This window comes from Psammomys obesus, unplaced genomic scaffold (genome assembly GCF_907164565.1).
Source record: "Psammomys obesus unplaced genomic scaffold, mPsaObe1.curated_primary_1811, whole genome shotgun sequence".
Lineage (NCBI taxonomy): Eukaryota > Metazoa > Chordata > Mammalia > Rodentia > Muridae > Psammomys > Psammomys obesus.
Genome location: NW_026596125.1, coordinates 6,437,452 through 6,450,397, shown reverse-complemented (window position 1 = coordinate 6,450,397; position 12,946 = coordinate 6,437,452). Strand labels below are relative to the sequence as shown.

The 12,946-nt window shown below is 48.9% G+C and overlaps 1 protein-coding gene across 2 annotated transcripts in view; it reads right to left on the bottom strand.

The window, feature by feature from the left end:
- The window catches only part of Wbp1l (WW domain binding protein 1 like), a 62,622-nt gene that overhangs the window by 26,704 nt on the left and 22,972 nt on the right, over positions 1–12,946 (bottom strand). Inside the window, exon 1 of one of the 2 annotated variants that reach the window (XM_055630107.1) lies at positions 12,072–12,232. The exons of the other annotated variant lie outside the window; for it this stretch is intronic. Within the exon in view, the coding sequence (XP_055486082.1) occupies positions 12,072–12,098 (27 nt within the window). The 5' untranslated portion in view covers positions 12,099–12,232. Of the gene's footprint in view, positions 1–12,071; positions 12,233–12,946 lie in introns of those variants that run through there. 2 annotated transcript variants of the gene reach the window in all.

Here is a 12,946-nt window from a genome sequence, read left to right as displayed (position 1 = left end):
ACACACACACACACACACACACACACACACACACACACACACACACAATTTAAAAATGAAAATGAGGGGTTGGAGAGATGGCTCAGCTGTTAAGAGAACTTGCTGCCCTTGAAGAGGACTGGGGTTCAATTCCCAGCACCCACATGACAGCTCACAGAGGTTTGTTAACTCCAGTCCCAGGGATTGGATGCCCTCTTCTGATCTGAGTGATGATAGACTAGGCATATATGTGATGATCAAATATGTATGCAGGTGAACACTTATACACACAAAATTTAAAAAATAAACTTAAAAAGAAGTAAATGAAAACCCTCCTTAGGTTATGCACGTCACATATATTCATGGTTAAAATTCGCTCACTTGGATGTACAGTGAGCGTACGATAAACAGTCTGTGCTTTTCAAGACAGATGAGGGCTAATGTTTTTCCTAAACTCCCAAACACATCCCAACAGTTACTCACAAAAGCACGGACTTAGAATCAGGGCATGTTAAATTATTTACCCTCTATCCCATTTCACAAAAAAATGAAATAAAATTAATCATAAGCATACATTTTAAGAATAAGTGACGCATTCATTAGGCAGCTCCTACTTGGCAAGTACTGTGAGTGCCGAGGCCACATCATAACTGGGACCTCATTAAACAGCCACCAAATGGAGCAGCAAGCGGAGAGATTAAAATCCATTTCCTGTGTTGCTGTTAGGAACACGGATAACTCACAGAGTCACCTGACCCTGTAGGAAAATCCCAAAGTGAAAAGCCGAAGCTACAACATACCCCAAAGTTTTCTTAAAGTCCACTTGGTGAGGCCCTTGTGCCACAGCCCTGTGAGGTCTGGCTGGCTGCAGGGACGTACCACAGCATATTGGATCACTCTTCCACCCTTGGAAACCCCTGTAAGAAAAGGCAGCCCAACTCAAGGTAGCCCCTCTGCCACTAAGAAGTATGGCTCCTTTTAGTAAGGGCTCATCTGAAGAGCAGAGGGCTGGCATAAGCAGGGTGCAGGCGGGTGCAGGCAGGGCACCTCTTGAACACACCGGGCAGGTTTGCCTCACATGGTGTCTTTATCTTTTTAAATTGTTTATATTTTACGTATATGAACGTTTTGCCTGCAAGCATGTATGTGCCTGGTGTCTACAGAGGTCAGAGGAAGCTGTCTGAGCCCGCGGACCTGGAGTTGTGAGCAGCCATGTGGGTGCTGGGAATAGAACCTAGGTACTGTGGAAGAGCAACCATTGCTCTTAACTGCTGAGCCATCTCTCCAGCCCCTGATCTAGCTTTTTACACAGGTGCCAGCGGACTTAACTGACTGAGCCACCATCCCAGCCCCTATTTTTCATTTAAAGAAGGAAAGGAAGGGAGGGCAGGGGAGGGAAAGCACCATTAGATAAGAACATAAACACAGGGGTTAAAGAGAAGTTTCAGCAGGTAAGAGTGCTTGCTGCTCTTCCAGAAGGACCAAGGTTCAGTTCTCAGCCTCTTCATCAGGGGGCCCGTAATCACCAGTAACTCCAGTTTCAGAGGAACCAATGCAATGCCCTCATGTGACCTCCGTGAGTACCTGGACACACAGGCACAGACTTACACATATAAACAAAAGCAAATCTTAAAAACATATTTATTTTTTAAACTCCACATTGCTGGTTACTCTCGAAAAAGCAAGAGCACAGCAGCAGGTGGCTCCATCCTCACCATACGCCCGTGGCCCATGTCTCCTTTGCTTGACTCAGTCATGTGGGGATGTGTGCCGGGATTATGTATGATTATCTCTACCTGTGTCCTGCTCACTCAGATTAAGGCTGGGGAGACCTGAGCACCAGCAGCACCTCGTTTCCCACACTGAAGCTCACAGCAGCATCTCACGTCAGACAGGCACCTGACAAAAAGCTGCTCTCTACTGCATGAGGAGCAGTCCTCTTGAATCAGGGTCCTTCCCACCTCACCAGAGAGAACCAGGCTGCCTGTGTCAAGCACAGAAGGGTCTTTCTTTGTTTGTTTCCTTCCTTCCTTTTATGTCTGTTGGTGTTTTGCCTACATGCCTATGTGTGGAACTTGAATTACAGACAGTTGTGAGTCGCTATGTGGGTGCTGGGAATTGAACCCAGGTCCTTTGGGAGAAGCAGGCAATGCTTTTAACTGCTGAGTCATCTTTCCAGCCCCACTGGAGGTTTTTTACCTGTTACTTATTCTCCTTTTTATAAAGAAAGAAGAAACCCAGCTTCAGCAACTACACTGCTAGGAAGCATTTCCTGAATCTAACATTGAAACACTAGCAGAGAAAATTTAATGCAATCCTAAATTTTTATGCTGGAAGTTGACAGAAAACCAGCAGATAATGGACTTTGCCTTCCAGGCACTTTAATAACCCTCAAGACTAAAAGAAGAAAGCTGAGCATGCATGTGGCCTTTAATCCCAGCACTCAAGAGGTGGAGACAGGGGGATTCTGTGAGTTCCAGGTTAGCCAGGGCTACACAGTGAGATCCCTGTCTCAAAAAGTAAAACAAAATATTACCACCAACAAAAAAAAAATTAACAAAAAGCTATTTTCTTTTTCAAGACAGGGTTTCTCTGTGTAGCCCTGGCTGTCTTGGAACTCACTCTGTAGACCAGGTTGTCCTCGAACTCAGAGATGCACCTGCCTCTCCCTCCCAAGTGCTGGGATTACAGGCCTGTGCCACCACTGCCTGCTTTGTTTTAGTTCTTGTTGCTGAAAAGATCCCTAAATATTCACCTTCAGGCTGGGGATGCAGGTCAGTTGGGAAAGTGCTTCTTTAGCATGCATCAAGCCTTGGGCTCAATCCCTAACACAACATGAAACCAGCCATGGCGACAAACCCTTACAATCCCAGGAGGATCAGTAGTTCAAGACCATCCTCTGAGAAATTTGAGGCTTGTCTGGGCTACATGAGCCCCTATCTCAAAAATTGGGGAATGAGGGGCCTGGGGAGAAGGCTCAGTCAGTGAAGTGCAAATGTGAGGGCCCGAGTTCAGTCCCCAGCACCCGAGTTAAAAGCTGGGCACCATGGAGCATGCTGGCAATCGTATGGAATCCCTGAACTTTCTGGCCAGCCAGCCTGGCCTACTCACTGTGCCCAGGTCTCAGCGAGAGGCTCCATCTTAAAAACCACAGTGGATAGGTCCTGAAAATTGACTTCTAAGGTTGGCCTCCGTCCTCCAAACACGGCTACCTGCGTGTACACCCCCACCACAGACACAGAAAGGGTTAAGTTCATCTTGCCCCTTCACAAGTACAATATAAATCAATAAAATTCAGTCGTGTGTGTGTGTGTGTGTGTGTGTGTGTGTGTGTGTGTGTGTGGTGCAGGGGCTAGAACCAGAGCCTCACTTGTGCAGGACTACTGAGGTATTCTCGACTTCCCATCACCCCTCACCCCTTAATGATTTGTACCATGGCAAAGCCTCTGAGGACACACATATAAAGTCACATGTGTGCCACGTCACCCACACTCGTGTAGGGCACTCAAGCTTCTCAAAGCTCTTCGCCAGCCTGCCCTTGTCCCCTGGAAGACACCACCCCTGAGAGAGCCAACCCCGAGACCATCCAGTTCATCGGTGACTTCACTGAATCCTAAACACTGAAAATGGCTCATGGACAGAATACCCCTCCCTCCTGGCCTTAAATTATTTCTATGTGTGTGGGCTTTTTGCCTGCATGTATATCTGTGCACCACATGCATGACTGGTGCCCGTGGAGGCCAGAAGAGGGGTCGGATTCCCTGGAATTGGAGTCGCTGTGAGCTGCCATGTGGGTGCTGGGAATTACACCCAAGTCATCTGAAAGAGCAGCCAGGGCTCTTAAACACTGAGTCATCTCTCTCAACCCCAAATACTCATTTCTTTGTCCAGAAAGAAAAGACATAATTTTCAGAGGGGCCTGAGCTATGAAGGCCGTCTTGATGTCACTGGCATGATGTCACTAGCAGTGAAACATCTAGTCACATCTCATTCCTTAATCATAATCATCCACTCATCAGGGTATGTATCCTCAACCCAGCTGGGCAGGCTATTGCTGACACAGCACAGTGTCTCACTGCTGTTGGCTTCTAATCCAGGGCTGGAGATTTATGTATCAAAAAGTTCAAAAATGTTCAAGTGTCTACTCCAACCCTGGAGAAAGAATAACATTCTTTCTCAATTGTGACACCTTACTTGCAGAGGTTAAAACAGCCTGCAATGGTATAAGAAAGTGTGGAGGGTCCGTCTGTTACTGGAGTCAGGTGCATTCAACTAAGATACTGTGGTTTGGAAAGTGACTGCCACCTGACCCTGTGAGCTGTGAGTTCTCTGGGTAAGACTGATCTGGCCCGAAGGAGGTATATACCCAGATCACAGAGGGAAAGAGGCAGGATTTCAGATGTAGAAGGATTTGGGAGTATCTCCTCCCACACACAGGAAACAGCTGTTTGTTTTTGATGAGACATAGTCCCTGCTGATTAAGGGGGCAATCGATGTAAGAGGCCAGGTCTTTGGGCAGGTCATAAACACAGGAGCCTCAGGAAGCAAGGAAAGGGTGCATCTGCCTTCCCTTTATTAATCAGCCTCCCATCCCAGTGCTGGAGAGACCGAGGCAGGAGGGCTGTGAGTTCAAAGCCAGCCTTAGCTACACTGTGAGCCTCCTCTCTTGGGCCCATGGCTCCTACCCCCTCAGTACAGCAGCAGACTGGTGTTAGGAGTTTCTTCCCTAGAGCTCTTCACCTACCCATCGCCGAGCCCAGAATCAGTCAACCATGTCTGACATTGCCAAATGCCATGGGGGTGGGGTACTCACAAAACTGCCCCTAGTTTTAAAGTGCTGTTGTGCTTATTCAGTCTCATTCCCTGATTGGCTTACGCACTCTGTGCTCTGTGAACTCCCCAAGGGCAGAACTGAGGTCAGTATCACACATACTCTTAACAAAAATCCACCAGAAAGCCCTGGACTTGAAGACTATGCAGCCAAGATGCTCCAGAACACCGACCCGAACCCCAAACAGCACTCTTGGTCCCTCAAGCAGCAGCCTGCAGAGAACCTCCCCAGGTTAAAGCCTAGAAATCTCATTTCCCGGAAGGGTGAGGAATGAGCCCCTGGCTCTTCAGCCACAACAGGCTTACTCTAGCCTCACTCGGAGGCGGCAGACTAGCTGCACAACAAGCATTCCATGTCTGCTGGAGTCTGCCCTGGCTTCTCCCAGGCCTTCCTGTTACACTGGAAGCCACACTGGGGTGGGGGTGGGGTGTCCTGTGGTCGGCGGGTAACCAGGATTTCCAAACCCTGGACTGAAAACCACGCACTAACTTAGGCACTATCTGAAACTGACACACAGACCTTGCGTCACAGTTCGGCGGGTGCTCCTGAAATCATGTGTGTTGAGCAAAAGAGCCAAACAATAATAAATATGAAGCCAGAGAGAAACAAAGCCTTAGACAAAACACAGTCCCGTAAACCCTCTGCCGCTTCCAGGAAAAGAAGCTAGAGTGTCACACCCCAGCCATCTGCAGAGCAAACATCCTTTCCTGGAGTTGCTGTGGCTCTTGGGAAGCAACTCTTCTCTGTAGTTGAACGAATGACTCAGAATCAAGTCACTGACCAGGATTTACTTTGTAATTCTTTTTTTGTTTTTCGAGACAAGGTTTCTCTGTGGGCTGGCCTTGAACTCCCAAAGATCTGCCTGCCTCTGCCTCCCTGAGGGCTGGGATTAAAGGTGTATGCTACCACACTTGGCTTTTTAATTTTTTTTTTTTTTTTTTAAGAGAAGCCGGTGCTGAGCTGGGCCCAGGCTGCGCGGCTGCTGCTGCTTCAATTTATTTTTATTTTATGTGCATGGGTGGTTTGTCTGAATTGTCTGTGTGAGGTTGTCAGATCTTGGACTTACAGACAGTTGTAAGCTGTCATGTGGGTGCTGGGACCTGAACTTGGATCTTCTGGAAGAGCAGTCAGTGTTCTTAATTGCTAAGCCATCTCTCTAGCCCCACTTTTTAATTCTTTAAGATTTTTATTTACTTACTATTTATACAGCATTCTGCCTGCATGTGAGCCAGCAGGCCAGAGAGGGCACCCGATCTCACTACAAATGGTTATGAGCTTGGTGGGAACTGAACTAACTCAGGACCTTTGGAAGAACAGCCAGTGCTCCTAACCTCTGAGCCATTCCTTCAGCTTCACTTTTTAATTCTTAATATGATTTTATTGTCTATTTCTACTTTAGATGTTACTGCTCAAAACTCCCTATAATAGACACAGAGAATGAAAAAGCTATAGCTTTCATATTTGTAAGTATGATTCATAATACATTTTGACATTGATATACACATTAATCTACCAAGCAATGTATATCATGAAAGAGAACACTAATTAAAGAAATACAGAAATGTCATTATTTATTTTCTTTTCCTTCCCTCCCCCCTAGTCAGTCTCGTCATGTAGCCCAGGCTGGCCTCTAGCTTACTGCATAGTCAAGGCTAATTTCCAACTCTCAATTCTCCTGCCTCAGTCTCCTGGGTTCCTGTGCCCAGGTGTCACCTCGAAGGACTGAATCACTATTTCCAGCAACGGAAGCCTCCCTTTAGACCCAGGATTCAAACTCTGCCCAAAGGAGCAGTGGCCATAGGTGACACAAATTAAGGCAGGTCAACATTTTGGGTTATTTCAACCCACAACTTACAGATCAGCAGCAAGATTTGCTAGAGATGGAGAATTAAAAGACCAGTGAAGTCTGCTAAGAAATGAGAGGAAATTTCTTCAAGACAAGGAATTTTACAGCTTTTTAAATATAACCAAGTCAGGCTTTTTTAAAATAACCAAATTGCTGTTTTCATAGAGCAAAATTCACCTCTTCAAGGAAAGAGGTGGATCAAAGTCAAGGGCAGCCACTGGAGGAAATGGCTGCTGTCACCGGCTCTGTCCCAGAGAGAAGTGGGAGTCAACAGATGGGGCCCTTTCATCCTTTCTACGCTTTTCCATCAGAGAGGTCACAAAGAACATGTCACACTCCTCTAAAACACACAGCACCCCAGGGCTTCAACCGCTAACCCACAGGGGCTTGGGAAAACAGCCTCCTCTCCGACCATGGCAGGGCAGAGCAGGGGCGCTCCCCTGGCTGGCGCAAGACTGTTACAATCAGTGCAGATAAGGATTCTGGCTCAGCCACCCACACCACAAACAAGTGTCACCTTGGTGGCTGCTGCAGAATACACAGCTGGTCCCCCTCCCAGCTGGAGCTTGCTCAATTTGCCCTGAACTCAGGAGTTAAGAGCCTAAGCTCAGAAGGGTCAGGGTGACGAGGAGGCGGAGCCTGGTCCCTGTGGCGTACCAAGACAGAGTGCTAAGGGACCACTACACTCATCTGTACACTGGAACTTTGACCTCTTGAATTCCATTCTCGTCTGGTAATAGGAAGATAAGACCCTTCGCACATGGTGGTGATCCTGAAGTCATAAAGAGTTCCGGCCCCCCCCCCCCAACAAACGTTGGCTAATATTCAGCAATCCCAATGCCAGAGGTTGGTAAGTTAACTCTTCCTTACCCCTGTCAGAGCTCTCTCCACGCAGCTTGGCCTGGGAGTCATCACTGCCTTTTCAGTGCTCAGGTCACTTGTTTTGTGCTTATGATGTTGGGGACCCAACCCAGGCAAGTGCTGGGTGGCTGCTTTAAGCTCTAACCGGTAGTCCATCCCCAGCCCCTAAGGCTTTCACACATGAGGAGTAACTGCTTTCCGCACTGTTTGGCCCATGAGCATCACGCCAAGAAGGGCCTGCAGACGCCAGTCACTCAGCAATGAACCCGCAGCGGGAACAACGATGGACGCCTATGTGGTCCTGCTACAGAAGAGTCCAGGAGGATTAAGGGTTCAAGGCAATACAGCCAACCACCCCTCCCCATCTCAACTTTTTAAAAAGGTTACAAATAGCCCCTCAGGCCAGGAGCTGGCCTCCCATGCCTCTTGTCACGACAAATTACAACATGGACAAAAAACTCCGAGAGGATCAAAGACTTATTTTCAGTTCCACTGGAGACAACATATTTCTAGTGTCAAAGATAACTCACCATGCCATGACCATGATGTAAAAAATTTGGGGCACAGTGGGCCTCTTCCATAGAAGACAGTATTTTAATGTAAATTATTGTCTCCAACGATCTAGCCTATAGCCCATTGTCTAGAACAACTGGTCACCCTATACAGCCAATAGCATCTACTGCCCAACAGCTGGCATGATTGGACTATGGCCTGCACAAGGGTCATCTTGTCACACCACCTGTCGCCTTTAAAGTCATGTGAGGAGGATCTGCACCTACTGAGTCTCCCCATTACCCACACACTTATTCTAGCGGAGACTGTGAACCTCTTAGGAGCTGGGAGAGCACTTTCGCCTCTGCTTTGAACTATACTTGCACAATACTTTTCAGATAGAGAGTGCTGATGCTAAGAATCTTCCAGTATTACCAAGTCAATGCCTCCTAACTCGATCATGAACTCAAATGCACTCCTATCTGCAGGCCGAGTACCTGCTGCTGTAGTGAGAGGTTTTGGTTTCTTTAAAAACACAGAAATATTATAGAAGTGTGTTTTTGTTTTAATCCCAGCTGTGGGATGCGGGGCTGCTTCAGACTGCCCATACTAGCTGACTACGATTTGCCTTGTGCTCTAGCAGGGGCCATGTCTTTTGTCAGCTGAGATGGTTTACATTTGGAATTCTGGGGACTCTTCAGAGGTTATACAGTGCCAGAGCCCTGGGAGGGAAGGCTCTGCCTGGCACCCACTTCCACCTGCGGCTGTTGCTGGTTTCTGTTTGCTCCTCCTGCTGCTGTTTGCTGGGTGGCCGGTGGGAGATATCCCGACAACAAAGACCAAATCTGCCCCAATGCACTCGATGCCCTTAATTAGCAGAAAGTGGTCTAATCATATCAGTACCCCTTCCCCCTCTAACCTTCTCTCTCTCCTACCTAGTGTTGGGGGCTGGGGGAGTTGGAAGGGATGGTGTGGTAGATAAAAAAACCTAATGAAGTGGCCAAAAGTCCTGCGTGTAATATATGCTAGATTTTCTCTTAGCCAGACAACAGGTCAATGTGCCTGTGTGCTCTGCCTAAAATCTGGTATACGACAGCACATCTAGGAAATTTCTACACCTCAGCTCCTCTGAACACTGTACTCTGGTCAACACTGTGCTTCTAGTGAGCAATCTTCTCTGTCCATTGCATGAAAGAATTCAAACATCCTGTGGCTCACTTGCCCTTCACAGACACTGAAGTCAAGCCATGCTTCCATCCATCCATCCACCCATCCACCCATCCACCCATCCACCTACCCACCCATTATCCATCCATCCATCCACTGATGAAGGTCCTTACTGGGTCTCTTACTCTACAAAAGATACCCCTGGTAAGCCTAGGGTTCTTGTTTTGTATCAGGCAAACTCAATCCCAAGATTCACCTGATCTGTCTGGAATGCTCCTTCCCCAGCTCAGATGTCTGGTAAACTATTTATTGGTCGAGGCTCAGATCAAAGAACATCTTACCAGGAAAGCCTGCCATGTCCACCCTCTACTGGCCTGATGCAGCAGCTTCACTACCCTCCATTACCTTCTTTCTGGGCATTCTCCTGTTATAGCGCCAGCGTGCTGTCTTGTCTCTAAACCCTGGAGGCCAGAGTCTCTCAGAGTATAGCCAGAAATAATCTGGATCAAACACCCAGGACAACTTAACAGAAATACTATGCCTGCAACCCACAAGAATCTACAAAATCTACATTTGAACAAACCCCACTTTCAGTGACTTTCATGACACCTGAGAAGAATGGAACTAGGTATCTGGGACCTTGTATCTTCACATCCTTGTACCAGGCTGCTCGCAGTACGTGAGAGCTCTGCGTATTGGAAGTAGTTACTGTGCAAGCCTGACAACCTGAGTTCAATCCCAGGGCCCACAGGTTATCTCCAAGGAATCTTTACTTTAGACAGCTGGCTTTTACATGACTCCAACAGAGGACTGTCAGATACAGAAAACTAGGTAAGCTACAAACACTTTAGCAGGGTTTGAACTGCAGAATCTGAGGGTACAAGGGTTTTTCAGGAGCCCTCCCTCTGGTTTAGCCTTTTGCCAGGAATCTGTTCAGAAACCAGTCTAGAAGACTGGTATTGGTCATTTAGGATGCTCTGTGGATTTCAATTCAATGCTACCCACCACCTCATTCTCTGAGCTGAGTTGGGGTTGTAGGACACAGGCCTTCACTTTCTGGCCACTCCAGCATGTAACACGAAGTTGTCTTGGTAGAGTAAGAAATGTCCTCTCAACTCTGTCAGCGCACAGTGGTAGGTGCTGAATGACAGTCAGTTCTACAAAGGGGCCTGTCGCCTCTCGCTCCTGTACCACCGCAGTCACGTGTCCTTTAACAGTGAGTGAATGGTGCTAGAAAGATGGCTCAGCAGTTGTACTGCTCCCACAGAGGACCTGGATTTGATTCCCAGTACCCACAATGGGTTCCTCAAAAGCACCTGTAACTCCAGCTCCAGAATCTAATGCCTCTGGCCTGTGTGAGCACCCACATTCATACACATATCTACATAGACACACACACACACATACAGATTAGAAATAAAAAAATAATAGTTAAAGGGTTTGAGCTGCAGCTCAGCGATTCACTGGCCTATCCTATTCGAGACGGTAGGTTCCACCCTCTCAGCGCGCGCGCACACACACACACACACACACACACACACACACACACACACACACACACAAGTCTGTGCTTACTGAATGCCAGCCAAGGTATCAGTGTTCTACACACATTCTTCAAGAAAATATTCTGAATTGCATCTCCAATATGGGGCTCGGCCCATGGGGGTGCCCTGCATGGGCCTGGCTCTTCCTGTCTTCCACTGTGCCCCGCTGCAGACAGAAAGGGACGCTTCATCCACTCACTCTCTCCCAGCGCTGCTCAGCATCTCCAGATCTTACCAAGCGCACAGCTTAAAGCAACTTTTCTCAGGGACTGGCAAGTGCTCCCAACAGGGCTGCCACTATACCAAGTGCGTCAGAAGACTACTGTGAAATGGACACAGCAGTGACAGAATGCTTCAGGACTCTTCAAGAAGTCCTGGCAAACCCTGGCAGATCCGCTCACCCTGCACTCTGCTCAGAAAGTAACCAGCTGGCCCTCCAGGCTCCCTTTGGGACCTGGGGTCCGAGCTCACCAGAGGCTTTGCTTCCCTTGGGGACAGGCTGCAGAGGGTGCGTGTGCCTGTCCCTGCAGGGTACAGTTACACATTCCGATATAGACACGCCTCTCAGACCAAGGAGGGGGTGGGGGGGTCAGGCTCTCAGAAGCCCTGGAACAAATACTTGGCAGGGCGGGCGGCGGATGTCTATGCTCAGGGACAGCAGCTGGTCCCTTGCTACTGTTTTCTCATTCCACACTGGGGTACCGACGGGAACTGAGCCCCCACCACCACTACCACCACCAAAACAGTGGCCCACAAAGCCATCAAGCCTCTGCCACAGGGGTCTGTTTGTCTGCCTTGCAGATCGGTCAGTGGGGCCAAAACAAGCAGTTCCAACCCCAGCCCCATGAGGTGTCCAGGGCACCTCAGCAGCACAGCACATGTTAAAAGAAGGGGAAGCTGCCATCCTAAGCAGGGAGCTCAGAGCCTCTGCTCACCCCTCCCCCAGTCCCTTCAGAACCAGTGGACTGGGAAGAAATCTCTCCTACCTCACCAAATCAAAATGGAGAAGGAGAAAAGGGGGGTTAGTAAGAACCCCACTTTGTCTCACTCTTCAACAGTTTCCTCCACAAAAGCTGTACACACAGCCTCATGGCTGCTAATGGGAAATCAGAAATGGACAGCCTTAGGGTTACCTGAGGGACACCGGGGGTAGAGAATCTGATGGCTCTGGAGGCTAAGAACAACTAGCAAGCAAAGACGGCTGGAAATGTTGTGTGGGACCTAACCTGTCAGGACAAAGACGCTTTTTAAAACACGCCCTCTGCTCACAGCAGTAGTACAATAACAGCTCCCCCCCCCCCCCCCCCCCCCCCCCCCCCCCCCCCCCGTCTTCTCAGAACCGGTCAGTTACCTGTCTAAGCCCCCAGAGGAACGGCATCCTGCGCGCGCATCGTCCACTAACGTTAGCAACAAAGGGCTCTCAACAGTTAGGGTCGTGGAGTGAGCATGGCCCGGCCCGTGGTGAGCTGGCCTCTCAGCCGGTGCCCTCAGTTCACTGGTGTTCCAGAGCAGAGATGAGAAAGTAAACAGTCCTGGGACCCAGCAGGGCAGGCCGCCTGCTCTCCTCACTACTCTTCCCCCTCCCCCGCCTGGCCCCAACCCACCCCCACCTTCTCGTGACATATCTCAGACGCAGCACAGCCCAAGCTGTCTGCCAAGGGGGAAATGACATCAGTTCAGGCACAGCAGAAAAACTTCAGACAGCTGCTGAGAAACACTGAGGATGTGCAGTGAGCCCGGGACACTGGGACCAACCTAGAGCGGGGCCTGCTAGCTCCCCCTGCTCTGCTGTGGCTCCTGGCCGATAAATCAGGCCTGGGAAGCTAAAGAGCTGCGTTTCTTTGCATAAGGATGGGTTCCCAAGGTATTGTGTCTCCTCAGGAAAGAAATTCAAGCCTGGTGAAAGGTCAGTTTCCAAGGAACTTTTCACACACACACACTGCCCCCCAATCAGTGGCAATGCTCAATAAACAGCAGCACATTTAGCACTCTCTCTGGGAAGAGGCAAATGCAGAGGCGGCCTGGAGAGGCACCTCTCCCAGCTTAGGTAGTAACCCTGGCTGCAGCTTTGGGCCCCCTGCTGAACAGGAGTTTATATTTCATAAACAAACTGGGTGCACCCAGGTGCCAGCATCTTTCCTCACTTGTCTTACAAAGGGTACAACAAGTCCCACCACACCCTCCGAGCTGCCAGTAATGCAGTTCAGCTATATTTAAACCAACTCC